A 17,338-nucleotide genomic window follows, 5' to 3' on the forward strand; every position below is an offset into this window, starting at 1 on the left:
TCTGCTTGTAACATTCCAGCTTCCCTCCATCTGTCCTGACCGTGCACTCAGAGGTCCACACTGCGAGCTAACACAGCTAACCACCCACAGGGAGGCTAGCTAACACAGACACACTAACACACACACACACAGTAGTAAATATGCACAAGCACAATGACTGATTGGACTTTCTTCAATCACTAACACAAACAAACGAGCCTCAGGGGACAACTGAACAGAAGACTGTCTCTAATGTTCAACTTTTCAGCAGAGTGAGAACAGACACAACTGCCAAACACACTCTCTCTCACTCACACACACACACACACACGGGTTCATCATCAACATCAAGCCACCAGGTAATAAAACGCACGGAGCACTGCACAGTTCCGTATTTATTAGTTTTACTTCAGCTTTCAATCTCTGCATGCCACCACATTAACGAGAGTCGCAAACAAAGAGTTACAGAAAAACGAATTCGACATTGTCTCGCTCGCGGTGTATACTTTCACAGCACCCAACCGAACATCGGTCAGCATGTCCGGTGAAGGAACACGTACCCTAAAACTTGAACCTTCATCTGACGGCCTTTGTTGCTGCTGTAACCTCGGTCTTTGCTTGTGAGTCAGAGATGAGTCAAAGTGAGAAATGATGACTCACTCTCACTGTTCATTTTGCTGCAGTAAACTAGGAATGGATTTTAGCAACACAACTCCAATCAGATACACATAAGATTGAACCAGTACAAATATCTCCCACATAAACTTGGACCCGATGTGGAAATACTTTCTTTGTTTACGTTTCCTAAAGAGAAGACATGCGAGTGTGTCTGTTTTCTGAAGGCCGGCTGGAAACACCGCAATAACAGCCAACTATTCTGTGTCTCAACGCTACATTTGACGCCATTATTTTGTCTCGCATGGCGCACGGCACCGAGGAGCACAGGTGTGCTGCAGCGCTCATTAACTCCATCCGGTGCGCTGACCAGAGTTACATCTCGATTATGGGGCATTTTAAAATAACCATCAGTGCCACTTGAATTCAATCCAAAACAAACACTGAGATGTTATATTTTGACTCAGCAGACAGCTAAATGTCATCACTGTATGAGATGGTTATGATGGACTGTGACCACATGCAGGGCAGCAGGGGGGGGGGGGTAAGATACAAGGATGGAGGAAAGAAGGTGGTGAAAGAGGAAGACAGGAGAGGGGGAGGGAACAATAGAGAACATCTAGTAAAGGTTCTCTCAGTGAGCGGCTGAATGATGTGGCATTCGTCACAGTGTGAAATCAGCATCATCACTCAGATACAGCGACAGGGGGAAGGGGGGGGGGGCATAATGCAGCACTAAGCAGCGGCAGAGTGATGGATTTTCTTCATTAAGGATGTGGTGTCGGGGAGCTAAAAGCTAGGCTCTGAATCAGGGCTTTTTGGGGGGGGGATTTAACAGACTGGAGCTTAATTTGAGGATCCGTGTGAAAAGCAGCTGTTTAAGAATCTGCAGCGAGGTCTGAAAGAGATGACAGGGGACCTCACGTCCAAAACCTGTCACAGACTTTTCAGAAAGTGAGAAGGGTGAGCAGGAAACACTCAAAAACACACAAAAGAGCAGAGATTTAACTATTTGCCCCCCCCCCGCCGTAATAAATGCCATTTATGCATTGATGTATGGGACGCTTCTCTGTGATAATTCTGGTTAATGAGGGTTTTATAATTAATGTCTTTCCCCCTCCTGCATCTGTGTCTCCCCATTACCGCCCTTCTAGGCACACCTAATACTGCACACATTAGCCATTTGGGCTCCATCAATCAGCCGCCGGGCCGGGACGGCCATCGGCCCAGAAGTCCCCGAGGTCGTTCTGGCTCAACGGCTCCTCGGCTGAACTGTGATCGCACTGCAGCCGGTTAAAGAGGACGGGAGAAGGAAATCACTCTCCCATGTCAGTGCGAGGGAGGGTGGGGGTCTAATGGTTAACCCAACGGCTACCTAATGAACAGGAAAGAGCAAAGAGCCGAGGCTACTGTCGGCCTCCATCCCCGCTAACCTAAAACCTCTCTAAGCTCCGGGCTGGAATCCAACGAATGCAGGAGGCACCGCCGATCACATGCCAGAGCTGCTGTGTTGTAGAAAACAATGACATGTTTAGATAACGCTGTTCAGACCACACGCTCGGCCATCTGGTCCGCCGGTGGGAGCGCTGTAGCCGCTCGCACCGGCCGAGTGACCGAGTCGTACTGCAGCTTTCTGCCCAACATAAAGCCATCTCAGGCTCCGTCCGCTCTCCTTTTCATCTACTCAGCTGCTCTCTTCAGCAGTTTGTCACGCTGAGGTAACAGAGTTCAAAGGCAAGGCAAGTTTATTTGTATAGCACATTTCAACAACAAGGTAATTCAAAGTTCTTCACATGAAACCATTAAAAGCATCAAAACATAAGGCAAAAGAAAATGAGATTTTAAAACAATTAAGAACATTCATTGCATTAAAACATTTTTTTTTTTTAAACAGTAAGAAATAAAATACAGGAGTAAAATGCAGGAAATTGATTAATATATTAATTGAATGTGGAACCTTTTTGCCACTTTTCATTTCTTTCAGTTCCCTCATAACATTTTAAGTTTAGCGGCACTTAATGAGCCATTTTCTGGAAACCCAAACTCTTCTGACCAGTATGGAAGACATTCCAAACATGACTCTCCGTGTTTCTGTCGCATTAATTCAACAATCGGACCTTCCGGTTCCGCTGATTATGACCTTTTTCCACCCATGTTACCTTTTGGTGTGGACGTCGACGTTATCTTAACTTTTCAAAGGTCAAAGCATACACCCCTCATCGCAACAAGGAAAGGTTGAAACAGGCAAAGTATATTCCATTTTACAATAAAGGAAATCTTATTTACTGTCAAGAGTTTTGCTTTAGTCACGACTCCACCAGCCGTTAACGTTGTGCACCATTCCAGACCATGTAGCCCGGAGCTTACAGTGAAGACCCTGCGAGTGTTCAGCTCTCCTCTCCCACCCTCATTAACGCTCTACTGTGCTGCGCATTGTTAATCCACTGCAGGTCTCAGCCCCTGCAGCTTAGCCCCAGGGGGGCTACGAAATTATTCGTCATGTTTGGACGTGAGCCACGCACTCATACGTTGCGGTTGCAGATGAGATTCACACCTGCCAACCTGAGGCCCCTACAGGCAAAGAAAGGAACTGCTTTAAGGTTGTTTATTTTCCAACCAGAGCACATCGAAAATACTGTTTAGGTCGCAGCTATAAATCCCAAAATGTCTTCTTCTGAAGGTTTGGTACATACTTGATCAATAGACAAGTGGTTTAAAAGATACCGTCATGTGGAGAAAAGGTCTCCATGTGTGCAGAACACACAGTTGTAGCAGTAAACAACAGACATAAAGGATTCTAATAACAACAAAGATCATGTCCTAGTCTTGGAGAACGGAGGGCAAGCTAAAGAGCTGCATAAACCCGGTGTGCGTATGTTCCGCTTAACAAGTGCAGGTCTGAACCTGCTGCTGAAGCACTGATGCTTTTTTGATTAAATTTTGATTAAATTTTGATTAAATATATGTTTGTTTGGTTTTTTAAACACACCTATATTTATTATCATTTGTTTATTTTTTTACAATTTTATAATACCAGAAAACAACAAATATTAAAAACAATTGTAATATTTTTAAATAGATTTTAAACGACCAAATTGAATGAATATGTGATGGACAAACTTAAAAGTAATAACAATTAGAAATAAGGGGGTTTTTTTTACATACATTTTTGAATAAATATTTGTTCATACCAAAACGAATAATTTATCAAAATAAATAAAAATCTGGATTTTCTAGATATATGTCAAGAGAATGTACAAGATGTTTGGGCTTCACAGAGTTGACATGTTTCCTTCATCACACTTTCCAGAATATAAAGAAACCCTGAAAGAGATTTAAACCAGACTAATGACACACACCTCATACATTCCTGTTCTGCTCCTTTTCGTCAGACTGGTGTAAACCGGTTGTAAACATGATGTTTCTTCGACTGTTGGAAACAAAAGGGTCCCAGGACAGACACAGCTGAGGGATTCTTTGATTGCACCGGATGTTGTGTGTTTGGACTCGATCCCTGGCAACATATTAACACACCACACTCGTGTGACAATGACATCATTCATTTACCAATGCTGCAACTGTAACCAGCAGAACTGGGCACAGCATAGGAGGCGGGCCGCGTTCATTCTTGTTAAAGTTGCACAGTGGTGCATGAAGCAAAAAAACATTTGGTTAAAATGACCCAGATCTTTCACATCCATGGGCCCAAATAAGGGAAATAATGGTTCACTCTAGCTTTAACCCTGTTGTTGCACAATTTAAACAAAAACACTCAGTGGGACAAATTTACAGCCAAATCCAAGCTGACAGCACCTGGAAGTACTACCGCCCCATAACAGGGACTTGATGTATTACCCAGCATTCCAAAGTGTAAGCAATAGGTAAAAGTTGCTCCCTGTCTGCTCCTCCGCTTCGTACCGTTTCAAACAGAAAACACTTAAAAGCAGCAGCAGCTCAACAACATCTGTCTGACTTCCCACGATACCATAAAGCAAAGTCGACACCTCCCCTCCCCCGACTCAAACTCGGCTCACAAATGCAATCCTCTACCTGTTCAGTTAGGACAAAGTGCTGACACTTAAATAACCAGAAAGGGTTACAAAACATAGTTGAGGGCAAATTGGACTACATTTTACCTCGTTATTCACATCATTTCCCAAATTGCAGGGCGGCGCTGTAGTATCGCGTGACAGAGTCGGTCCTCTCAAACGTCTGGGGGTAGCGGAACATGACTTCATGCAGAAATGTGAAATTATGAGCTGCAGCGATGACTTCATCTTTGGAAGCGGCTCTTATTAATAAAAAAGAACCCTTTCCACATTTATTGCAAACTAGGACAACTTTGAAACCTAACGCTTGCTTATTAATACTGGTCATCTGCCAGCAGCTTCAATGTTACTATGTCAGAGACAATGTGTCTTAATGCAGCTGCTTTAGTGCCATCCCTTCCAGAGCCGCTGCACAACCTGCACACTGTTGGGACTAATCAGCCCAGTAAAAGCCAAGTTCCAGTGTGTGTGTTGCAACGCGACCGCACTTTGACGCTAACAGAGGAGCCAGCGGTCACAGACCACACTACAACCACACAGTATACAAACAGATAGGGGGCGGGTGGAGACAATGCTAAGAGTGTTGATACTGAAATACATTTTTAACTGTAATTTAAATGTATTATTTTTCATAAGGGAAAAAAGACTGCTATCAATGCAGGTCCCCCTCCCCCTTCCTCTGACTGCTACGATGCAACGAACCCATCATCTTTGATCACTGTCAGAGCTGAGATTTGCTGTCATGCTGCACTTTAGACCTTAACCCAGAGGCCTTGCTTTATGCTCGCTTCACCTAACACACACACACACACACACACACACACACACGTACGTGCACACACATACGTGCACACACACACATATATATATATATATATATATATATATATATTACACACCTGGCCACAGTACACAGCATTCACAATGATTGAGCAAAAAAAGAAAAGTTATTGATTTGGTCACTTTTGATGGCAACTGTGGTGTTTGCAGTCTGCCCATCTCAGTGTTGGTACCACAGGTGGTGTCTTGCCAATGCCATACAGAAAGGCAGACGATACACATATGCATACTGTATGTGTGTGTGTGAAGAGGAACCATCTGCAGATCAGCTGCATTTGTGGAAGCGTTATTGAACAATTGAGACCGTTTGTCTCAGTATTGTTTCATTAATCCTTGATGTGCCCGCAGTATAAAACGTATTCACCACATATAAAAGCACCCTGTAATGTAATTATTATTATTTTTAAAGTAATACCACTGTGTGACTAGGCGTAAATCCTATGACGTTCTTATTAATCCTGACATCACTTGGTATCAGACAGAGACCTTTCTAGATGGTCCCCTCGACACCGGTCTGCACTGCAATAACAAAGCACGTGTAGTGTTCAATTGGACCAAAGCATGTCAAAAGAAGAAGAACTCAAACACACCGTGATGGTCCTTTAAGCGGATGAGCAGGCGGGGCCAAACTGCAAAGCTGAGCGCATTGATTGAGCTCAAACCCGACATGAATTGGTACATTTTTCAATGAGGTCTCGCGTGCACCGCACAGTTTATATGACGTTACTTTATGGGATGTTTACGGTCCCGTGCGTGGGTTCATACCGGTGACACAGTGCCTGGAAGACGTCACTACTCACCGCATCTTTCTCCGCTCCCCCGCTCTCCTGGTGCTCCATGAGTTTCCTCTTGTTTCCATTTTCCATCTTCTTCATCACTTAACAGTATTAAAAAAAACACTGGCGCGTGTGGGTTTGGCCCGCTTGACAGCCCGTGTCGCCGTGCGGCTGAGTCCTCTCGGTATAACGTCAGTCGGTCAGCCTGCTGGCAACGTGTCCGCTCGCGCTGGTGTCGACTTCAGTGACGACTCGCCACCGAAATGAAATTCATCGCGTGCTGATGCAGTTTACTGGAGTTCAGAGTCCCCCCCCCGCCCCAAGAGTTTGTCCAAGCCAGCCATTCCTGGTCAGTAGCCGGTCCTGCGGCTAGCTAACTTCAGAGAGCCAAGCTACACTCGGTACGCCCCGTGCTGCCTGCACATCTGGAGAACCCGTTGTGACAAGCTGCCAATCAAGCGTGCAGCACCAGCAGCCACGAGTTTATCCTTCAGGGTAATACAAAAATAAAAGGATAATTTATGGTCGTTTATAAGGTCAGTTTAAAATTTGCGGGGGAAAAAGATATCCATGCTGCGCGGTCGTGTCTGTTCATCCAACCCAACTTGTCCATTAGTTAGTAACGTTAGCGTCTGGTGCTAAGCTATCTTCCTGCTGCGCGACTAGCCGAGCGGCTAGCCAGGCTGCCTTGCTTTTGGCGTTTACCTGCACAGACACACCGTGACACCCATGACAGGTCCGTCTCCACTCCTCACAGACGGCTCCAGATGATTCCCACCGGAACACCGCGCATTGTATCTGTCTCGGCGGTTTATCCGACAGCGAGTATCTTCTTCAGCTGTTCTTCCATCATCAGATAAAATGCTAAGCTCCGTGTGTAAACACCGGGTCGGGCTCTGTGTTGAACTGCTGCCTCGGCACGGCACGGCTTGTTTCCTGACTCTGGCACGGTCACTGCAGTGTCAAGCTAGCAAGAACGACAGCACAACGTTCGATTTAAATTTACCAAAATAAAAGTATGTTTATTCAGAATCGACTTTGTTTGCCAAATGTGTACACATACAATGAATTTGACTCCGGGTTTCCATTGCTCTCAATACGGCTAAAAAATAAAGCTGGACAAGGATAACAAATAACGTTACGTGTGTGTGTGTGTATACGTATACACACCTTCCTTTTAATGATATGTGTATGAACTATAATTTCAACTTAAACGCTGTGTAGCTACAGTGTGTATAGCACAAGAAAGGGAATTTCTTGGAGTTGACAGGACAGGACTTGCAATGAAGTGAAAGATGTATTAAGATAAAATATGTCCCTTTGAAATAGTGCATGTATGTTGTACATTTTATAAATATATTTCGACAATCAGGTATTTGGTCTATAATGTGGTGATATCTTATTTTGTCTACATCATACATTTTATTTTGGAAGGACACTAATCTTCTTCCTTACTTCAGCCTCACCTGCCGATACAGCTCAAGTGAAGATTCTTCTTGTTAAATTCTTAAACTCATGTGTGGGACATTTGTTTGAAAAAACGTACATTTAAGAAAAAGTCATTCATTTTCTTTCATATTAAATCCCAGGGTGTGTGTGTGTGTGTGCGTGCGTGCGTGTGTGTGTGTGTATATATATATAGAGAAGTCATTGACAATTTAATTCGTTTTGTTGGACTCTGCTGCCACCTGCCGAGAGACAATAAAACATGCTTTGAATATGTGCGCTTGTATTTTATAGTCATGTCTGAGATATTTTAACCTTTTAAGCATATTAACCTTTGTCAGACTATTTTTTCGACAAAGGAGACAACTTAAGTTCTGCAGTTATGAGGGTATAAAATACAAAAAGCCTAACAATAATAGTGATGATGTATTTTAGAGAAATGAATCTATCCCGGACAAATGTTTATTGATATACATACAACATTGAATAATAGTGATCAGACTATCATATCATTTCAGGTAAAAAATCAAATGTTTGGCCCTATATACTACATCCCTGTGCGCTACTACATTATACTTGTACAATTACTTGTATCATTTCTTCACTGTGACATTTTCATTTTAAAAATGTGTTTTATTCCTTTACTTCTGCATATGTATTGTGCTATGAATATATTTGTGTTGATTTGTTTTAATAACATTGATTTCTATATATTTCACTGATCATAAAATGATTTAGCATTCTTTGCAATTTATAACCTCAATTGTTGCCGTTACAGAGTTTTTCTTCTGGGGCTTTTATTCACTCCAGAAAAAGAAAGAAGTTGCATTTTATAGTTGATCCAAGAAAAATGACAAACCAAACAGAAGTCTTTTCCCCCCTTTTTTATTAAAAAGGGTATTTTTCTTTTACCCCAAACGTTTTTAACAAAGCGAACATGCATAAAAATACAGCTGGTCTTTGTCGAACAGCAACAAAACAACTTGCATTGAGGAACACTCCCTTTAATATGTACATACATGAGATGTGGTGCCTAAAACCACACACACACACTGCGAAAGACACTACGTTTGACCTTTCACCTGTGGGGGAAGTATACAAAGAAATCTCTAAACTTGATTATTTCACACCTGATTTAACAACAAACGTTGTTCACTTTGGTTGATCTTATTGCTTCATAAATATATCATTACAATGCTCGTATCCTGTTACTTTGCCTTATTTCCACATTGTACATAAAACTCAGATTCATGTAAAGCCAAAGATACGTGGGCTTATAAATATGCTTCAATTTGATTGTCACAAAACAAAAGTAGGTTTGAAATCAATTCAGCCTCAGAGCTAAACAGATGACATGACACTTTAATACCCAGGCCTAAAATATCAACAAAAAAGCAACCACAAAGCTTATTATTGCACAGTAACCCAAAAATTGCATATATCAGTAAAAGTATCAGAGGGCAGTGAAGACACAGTCCATGCACAAAAAGAAACAGCTAAGCTACAATACAGAGAAATCAAGGAAAACTCCCACAACAAAAAAGAAGAAATACAATTTGGAGAGGCCAGTGTAAAACACCCGATTTCAGAAAAGTTCATTTGCACAGTGAGTGTCACCAATCCTGCAGAAGTTAGGAAGAAGTAATCCTTACAGACAGATATTTCTCCCTGCCGATTGTCTAGAAAACATTTGTAACCGATTGTCATCTTGAGGGACATTCAAACATAATTCAAACATAGACATTAACAAATTTAAGAAAAAAAATTAAAAAATAACAGCAAAAGGACAGAAATATGAAAAAAGAGATGAAAGCATGGTCCATTTTCCTGGTTACAAAAATGAAATGTCATCGCTGTTGGACCGTACACTATAAAATGAATTTCTTTTATCGGATAGGTCACTGAAGGCATCACACAAACCGCTGAGCAGCTCCATGACAGTCTGTTACATGTGCTTGTTTTGTTACATTACAGCAGCTTCACCAGCAGGCCTTCCTACACTGCAGGTTAGCGCTTCAGCAGGAGAAACTGGGTTGGACCCATATTCGTCATTAAATATCTGAAGAGAACCGACTCCATACTCAACAGTAATACTCTGGAGTTTAAAGAGCAACTAAATCCTTAATTGGTGTTTTATTTATGAGTAAATGCAAGAGAACATCATCTACCAGCTATTTGACCAAACTGTCTATTGGTAGTTCTACAGTATTTTAAAATATGCTATCAGTAGCTGGCCATTTTTATGACAATTAGGACAAAGCAAAAACATATCTACTGTACCGTCAGAGAGTATGGCTTTGTTTCCACGAGCTGCTCAAACCACATGCAACTATTCTACACACTAACTACATACATGAGCCTCGGCAGAGGCTGAGAGGAAGCACTTTGCAGTTTGGTTTGGGCTTTTTCGAAGCCCCCCCCCATCCTGCTGGCATCCCGCGGATTTACTTTCATCGAATCCCTGCTGAAGTACGAGGCTGAAGTTGGCTTCTGAATGGGAGCTCGTGATTTATGAGTTATGGGAGAATATTTCCTCTTATGTGGTCATTTTGGATTGTCTAACAGAGAAAAGATATCAAATTAGAATTTAAACACAAGAAACAAATCGTGTTGTTTCATGTACTTAGACTGCATGAGACCAGGTCTACATTAAAAACTGTTCATGTAGACTTACCAAACCGGGATTAAACTGTCTCTGGGAGCCCAACGCTGTTCTAAATCTGATTGTATATTTGTTTGATCTCTGAAAAAAAGGCTGAATCAGAAACTATGATTCATAAACCAACTCCAGCCCAACTCAGACATGGTCTCACATAAACAAGAGAAAACACTTCAGTTGATGGCCTCAGCAAAAGCCCACAGAAAACCTACACACATTATACCAATATTAAAACCATTACATCATTCATAAACTTTCATCAACCAGCAGAAATCTCTCAACACACGCAGAGACAGAAGTCACTCAACTGAAATGTCTCTCCAGCCGAGAGGAGAGCCAGGATTTACTGTGTTTTCTGTTTCAACAATGAGATGAGGAGGAGCTGGCGGCTGGTGCACTACAGGAAGGCTGACTGTGCTGACTGTAGGGGGCGCTGGTAGAGAGACTGTCCCGGGACAGCAGAGGAGGAGGAAGCCCGCAGCTTCATGACACCCCAACCAGGAGAGAAGGCGAGCTCACAGAAGCCTCCTGTGTTTTCACCTGAAACACAAATTTTAAATGATGGTATTTGATAAAACTCCCTCTCAAATTAGTAATTAGTCTGCTACAAAGCTTAATTAACTTCCTCAAATTAACAGCCTACAGTTACAGCATGTCACAGTTTACATATGTGTAAACAATAAAGAACCCGAGCAAAGAATCCCTCAACAGAAGGAAGAAGTGATCCTGATTAAAAGAGGAGAGAGGGCAAATTGAATCATTTGCTGCACAATTTCATCAGAGTAAATTGTCTCTCGAACAAGTGTTCATTATTAATTTGAGGGAACTAACATTCACTGTGCACACACGTTAGTGATCTTTAGGGAATGATTTGTAACTTAAGAACACAAGAATGTGTCTCCCTTCACTTCTCTTCGGGGAGATAGAAGGAAAATGTTGGCATGCTAAACCAAATGATGTCCAGTGTAAAGGGTTAATGACTCTATGGTCATAATGTGAACCATCACCCAATCTGTGTGGTTGTCTTTGTGTCAGTGTTAGTAGAGCAAAAACAGGGGCACACATATTAAAACATGGCTCCACAGCACCACTAGTGGACAAAAACATCACAGGTTTGCCTTTAACGTCCAACCGAGATCACAAAAATCCTCTCAGTAGCAGAAGAGAAATCCACGTCAAGCTGCTTTTCCGGTATTGTTATTGTCTTTATTGTGAAAATCAAGGAACTGTAGCCGGCAAACTGTCATCAGCTGCTGCCTTAGTATTTGCTGGATGTTCAGCATCATTTGTTAGAAATATCTTTAATCGCAGGGTTTCCATCATGTTATCGGGACACTGAAGCAAGCACGGCAAAGCCAAGGGGACCATACCTTTAACAGGCCAGGGGTGTGAGGAAGAGGAGGAGGGGGGGAGGGAGGGGGAGGGGGAGAAAGAGGCACAGCGAAGGGAGGAAATCCTGAGCTCGTTCTCCTGAGGAGACTCGACAGGAGTCACAGGAAAGAGAGGGCGTTACAGAGGCAACAAGGAAACGAGGAGCTTCACTCTCACTTCGGATTATCTTAGTTATTCTCACACCGCTGGAATAAAAGGTGAATGTCGCTCAAAACCAGAAGGGGAACACGTGAGAACTCACCTGCAAGTTTGTCTTTGCTTTCCTCAACACGTCCCGTGTTCTCGACACTGTAAACAAGCACACACACACACACACACACACACACACACACACACACACACACACACACACACACACACACACACACACACACACACACACACACACACACACACACACACACACACACACACACACACACACACAGCACCTGTGAGACGCCATTTGTTCATTCGTGGGTCGAACAGAAGACGAGCGGTAAACACAAGAGTCAATAGCACAGCTGCTCTGGGATCGAACGATTGGAGCGACAGAAAGCGGATGAAGAAAGAAGAGAGGGCTGGAAGAAGACGACGCAAGACAGCGTGACAGACGTAGACGATGATGAGCGATCAGCCCATCTCGTGATAATTCATCTTTGCCTGAACTCTTACTACTCAACCAACAGACTAAGTGGATGGTATGTGCTCAATATGATCTCATTCAATATCTAATCAAAAGACAATAAGAATGCTTTTATATGATCGGCTAGAGACTCACGTTGGTTGACTATAAAGCGCTCCATGCTATCTTTGGTGCGGTCGGAGCTCTTCACTCTCTCCATGGCGTCCTCTAGAGCCTGCTCGTGCTCCGAGAGCTTCAGACGGAGCGAGACGACCTCCTCCCTCAGAGACTGATCCTGTACACACACACACACACACACACACACACACACACACACACACACACACACACACACACACACACACACACACACACACACACACACACACACACACACACACACACACACACACACACACACAGTAAATGTTTAGTGTCTGTCCACACATGCAGGTACATCGCTGCTGAGGCCAAAAACACATTAAATGATCTGTTGATGCGTGAATCCTTTTGTGCAGGTTGTAGTCTGACTCAGACTGCTTTAGACTCCAGTGATTCAGCTGTTACTTCCTGGAACTACCCTGTACTGCCACGAAAGCATCAGCCAGTGTTTCACTACGTTAAACGTGATGAAAACATTAAAAAAGGCTTCAGAAGGAGCAACGAAAGATCAAAGGCTGTTTTTAAAAATAACTCCTCTGCATGTTCCATCCCATCAGACTGCTGCTCTGTGATTTCACTCTGTAAGACTGCGAGGCCTTTTCTTCAGACCTGCTTGGCGTCCTCGTGGTTTGGAAGAGCTGCTCTCCAGAACATCCGCAGCAGAGCGCCGGCCTCCTCCAGGATCTCCCGCAGGGTTTTAGTGTCAGACAGCAGCTTGCTGACAGAACCTGAGTCTGAGGGCTGAGACGGACAAAAAAACAAGATGTTAATAAAAAAGTTAAATTATTAGTTCATCTATCAGCTATTCCCCTTGTTAATCTGTAAATCATCTCGCCCAGTAAACAGGTGAAAAAGATACAAAGTTCAAATGTCTTCATGACCAGCAGCTAAGTCACTTAATAACAATGTAAATCAACAGTAAAGACGGAATGAACTATGTAGAGTTGCAGTTCATTAATATTTCATTAAAGATGTTTTTTCAAGGTTTATTCATATTTCATCATGGTATTTTTCTCACAGTGTATTCGTCATTATTTTTCACACTGTTCTTCATAAAAGCGTTGGTGTCATTGCCCCATCGACCTTCATCCACTCACATCTCTCCAGCATTTCACAAGTCTAAACGAACAACTATATGAAAGAAATGATCTGTTTGAGGTGAAATATAAAAGATCTTCTGAAAACAACACATTCAGACTGCACTGACTTACACATGGAGGGTTTCATTTATAGGTCGACTAAGCCGTGGGTCTATATAATAATAATAATAATAATAATGTGATGCTATTACACTGTTTGTATATAATTATATAAACACTGCAGCCTCTAGAGCTGCTTCTTCTTAATTATAGCCCATAACACCAATGATCAGCAGGCCGTTTGAGTGTTGATCGTTAACAGGACGTTCACCCGTGACTAGAGAACCGCCCCATGAACGATTCTTCTGGTTCTGTATTTTTTTTAATAACATCGATGAAGACGACCACAGAAAGGCGGGACTCAGAGGTGAAAAGTCACAAATCACAAATAAATCTGTCAATTCAGCACCACGGACAGCGCCATGGATTTATGCATTTTAGTCATTCTGCTAACAAAGGGGGACGGCATCCCGCCACAAATACAATCCCAACCATGACATAAAGTTGAATGAGCTGCTTCAGTCACCGTCAGGATGACCTGGTCTGTGGTGTTCTGGCTTCCCGTCTCTCTCACCTGATGAAGGCTGAACTCCTGCAGGGAATAACATGTAGTCTCCATCTTGCGGAGGAGAGCGCTGCCCTCCAGGATCTGCTGCTGCAGAGCCTTGAAGTCATCGACATGGCCCACTGCATGGCGGCCGTGATGGTTGGCGAATGAGCCGTCGGGAGCTTGGCCCTGCAGTGTCGAGGCTGCAGGGATGGGAAGACAAGAGAATTAGGGACAGGAGCAGGAGGCAGACACATGAGATGTATGTGCCATGGTGTGCCGCCATGTGATAAATGGATGTATCGGCAGAATAATAAGGGAATCTGAACTGTTCTCACATTTAAGTGTTGAATGTGCGGTTCTCACCTTGACCGGCTGGTCCAGTTTCTGCTGCATGCTTCTGTGCATGAGGTCGAGGAGAGGAAGGACTGATGAGCCCAGTGTCTCTCACAGGGGGGGAGGGAACGTTTTCTGTAAGAGGAAGATTTCCATCAGTACCGAGCTGCAAAAATCTCCTTCTCAATACAACATCAATCTCAGTTATTGAGCTCCAAAAGAGTCATTTCTCTTTATCTGGTGTTGTGATCGGCTTTACCATCGTATTGCAACATGCTGTCGGGTGTGTCAGGCATATACTGACCGTTGAAGAGCTGTCTCCTGGATCGAGGCTGTGTGTCGGCCTGTCCGCTCAGCTGCTGCTCCAGCTGAAGGTGCAGCTCCCTGGGGTCCAAAGTCGCAGCGCTGCGTGCAAGTTTGGCACCGTCACCGGCCTGACCTGCTTGGAAACACACAAACACGGATGAGTTATACAAAGTTTTTTTTTTTTTTTCAAGAAAGATTCCTGCAGCTGCCGTGACGCTGCACAAAAGCTAATTTTAGGGGCTTAAGACGTCTCTGGAAGTTCACATGGCAGTCTCTTACCTGCGTGTGTGTTTGTGTTGACTCCACACACTCCGTGGTAGACCTGCAGCTCACACTGAAGAGAGTGGACCAGACTGCAGCTCTCACAGAGCTGCTGTTGGAGGACGCTCACCTCGTGCTGGAGTCTAAGAAAACACACACACACATGAAACCACACGTTGTTGTCATATCCAGCTCTTGTTATACAAAGCAGCTGATCAAAAAAATCTGCTCACTTGCACTTCTATACATGAGAGGCCCCTACTGGTCTCTAGCGCCCTAACTTAACCACCAGCTTGAGGAGCAGTATGTCCCGGCCCCCCTTTTCTGGTTGAAAGGCTGTTTCCTCTCTGACCACACTCGGCATCACTGATGGATGCGGTCGAGTGCATTCAGAGGTCTGCTTTGTTTCACCAACACCCAGCAGTGATGTCACGTGTACTGATACAACACGTTGCTATTTTGAGGATGTGAGGACCTGACGAAATGTCCCCACTTTTACAAAGTACATGAACACACACCTGTTGATGGCGTCCTGGTTCTTCTGTCTGTCCTGTTTCAGCTCAGTATTCTCATGACTGCGAGCTTCAGCCTCAGTTTGCAGCTTCCTGCTTTGCTCCGCCCACCTCTCCGCCTCTAGCTCCGCCCCCCTCAGATGCTCCGCCTCCTTCCTGCCCTCTGCAGGGGACACAGGGCATTACATTTACATTACACTACAAGTTATTTAGCCCTGAACAGAACCAGAACTGATGCCTAGAAAAGTGCATTAAGTAGAGGGCGCGTCTCCTTCTTCCCTTCCAAACAAAGAAGACTCGAATGTCACTCAATGGCGGTAAAAAACAATCAATAAAATCGGTTTTTCCAAAATTGTGAATCACCGCGACCCCAAGAGACCCTTGAGCATACAGTCATAAATTAACACAGTAAATATCAGGCTGGTGGGTCGAGTAGTATTCGACATGAGCCGCTGACAGACAGATACACAAACACAACTTAACGCATGATCTCCAAACATGCTTATGTCTGGCGGAGATAATAACTTCTGTGCGATCGCAGGCAGGAAAGCTCTAAATCTGCGTCATACAACTTAACGGATTCCTCTCCAGGCTGCGGCCCTGGTAGTGAGCATCAGACTGTACCTCTGGTGGCCTGTTTCAGCTGGTTCTGCAGACTGTCGTTCTCTTCCTTCAGAAGTCTGATCTCGCTGGACAGCTGGCCGACCGAGTCCAGACCGTGGATGTAGATGTTGGTAGGAGCCCCTGGTGAAGACATGAGGGCGTTAGACATGTAATATTTATCATGTGCAAGCAAGGTAACATGCTAACAAGCTAGTGTTTTGCATAGATTAGGCTTTATATTCAATATCTACAATGAGATAACTTACCAACTCTACACTTCCTCATGTTTTCCTGAATCTAACAAATAACAGCTTATTTAAAATCAACTATTCGAACAATTCCGTGCAAATAAGAATGCATCTCAGGCACCTGATAAACACAGCTGTAGCATGTTAGTGAGTGTGAGTGTGTGTGTGTGTGTGTGTGTGTGTGTGTGTTACCTTTCTCAGTGGCGGTGTGAGCCAGTCTCTCCTCCAGCTGCTGCCGGAGGCGATCGTTGGTCTGGATGGAGTCCTCCAGTCTCTGTCTCAGACTCCTGATCTCTCTCAGGTGCTCCTTCATCAAGTCTGAACCTGTCACAGAAACACAGTTCATAACTTGCTTTTAGAGACCACTAGTTTTAGTCACACTGTAAATATCAAATACAAAGATGGATGAATAAAATCCACACAGGTATTGACGGACCACATCAGTGTTTCTGCATATTTTTGCCCATTTATTTACCAAGTGAAAGGTTTTATCTGGCGTGATTAGCCACCAGCCTGTATATATTTGCTTGTGCTTTAATGACTTTTATTTTTTATTTGAGAGTCTACCTGTGTTACTGGCGCCGGACAGGTACCCCGAGGATCCCGAGGACAGGTCCGCTCCGAGTCTCACCGGTCGGGTACCATAGCTCATATCCCACAATGCACTGCTCTCCAACAGACTGGCCCCGGCTTTCATTGCCGAGCCGGCATCCAGACCGCCGCTGGTAGCGCTGCTGAAAGGAGAAGGCTGGTATCCATGGTAGGAGAGCGGCAGAAAGGCGGAGGAGTCGGGCTGCTGGTGGGCAAACGGGAAACCCTGAAGAGGTTTGCACTGGGGAGTGGAAAACCCTGAAGAAGAAGATG

General features: G+C 43.9%; 2 protein-coding genes across 14 annotated transcripts in view; both read right to left on the reverse strand.

Annotated features, from left to right (window-relative positions):
- Positions 1-6,545, reverse strand: part of mast2 (microtubule associated serine/threonine kinase 2) — a 133,385-nt gene extending 126,840 nt beyond the window's left edge. For both annotated transcript variants that reach the window (XM_079266906.1, XM_079266905.1), the window contains exon 1: positions 6,284-6,545. In XM_079266906.1, the coding sequence (XP_079123032.1) occupies positions 6,284-6,358 (75 nt within the window). In that variant the 5' untranslated portion in view covers positions 6,359-6,545. The remainder of the gene's footprint in view (positions 1-6,283) is intronic.
- A 2,062-nt stretch (positions 6,546-8,607) lies between these two features.
- The window catches only part of pde4dip (phosphodiesterase 4D interacting protein), a 72,965-nt gene continuing 64,234 nt past the window's right edge, over positions 8,608-17,338 (reverse strand). For 6 of the 12 annotated variants that reach the window (XM_079267359.1, XM_079267362.1, XM_079267358.1 and 3 more), the window contains 13 exons: positions 17,042-17,323; positions 16,667-16,798; positions 16,248-16,367; positions 15,630-15,786; positions 15,130-15,254; positions 14,804-14,986; positions 14,575-14,679; positions 14,236-14,411; positions 13,132-13,263; positions 12,517-12,655; positions 11,998-12,044; positions 11,735-11,843; positions 8,608-10,904 (listed from right to left, as the gene is read on the reverse strand). In XM_079267359.1, the coding sequence (XP_079123485.1) occupies positions 10,762-10,904; positions 11,735-11,843; positions 11,998-12,044; positions 12,517-12,655; positions 13,132-13,263; positions 14,236-14,411; positions 14,575-14,679; positions 14,804-14,986; positions 15,130-15,254; positions 15,630-15,786; positions 16,248-16,367; positions 16,667-16,798; positions 17,042-17,323 (1,850 nt within the window). In that variant the 3' untranslated portion in view covers positions 8,608-10,761. The remainder of the gene's footprint in view (positions 10,905-11,734; positions 11,844-11,997; positions 12,045-12,516; positions 12,656-13,131; positions 13,264-14,235; positions 14,412-14,574; positions 14,680-14,803; positions 14,987-15,129; positions 15,255-15,629; positions 15,787-16,247; positions 16,368-16,666; positions 16,799-17,041; positions 17,324-17,338) is intronic. The other 6 variants (XM_079267360.1, XM_079267365.1, XM_079267361.1 and 3 more) reach the window with 6 other exon arrangements.

This window comes from Melanostigma gelatinosum, assembly GCF_949748355.1.
Source record: "Melanostigma gelatinosum genome assembly, chromosome: 4".
NCBI lineage: Eukaryota > Metazoa > Chordata > Actinopteri > Perciformes > Zoarcidae > Melanostigma > Melanostigma gelatinosum.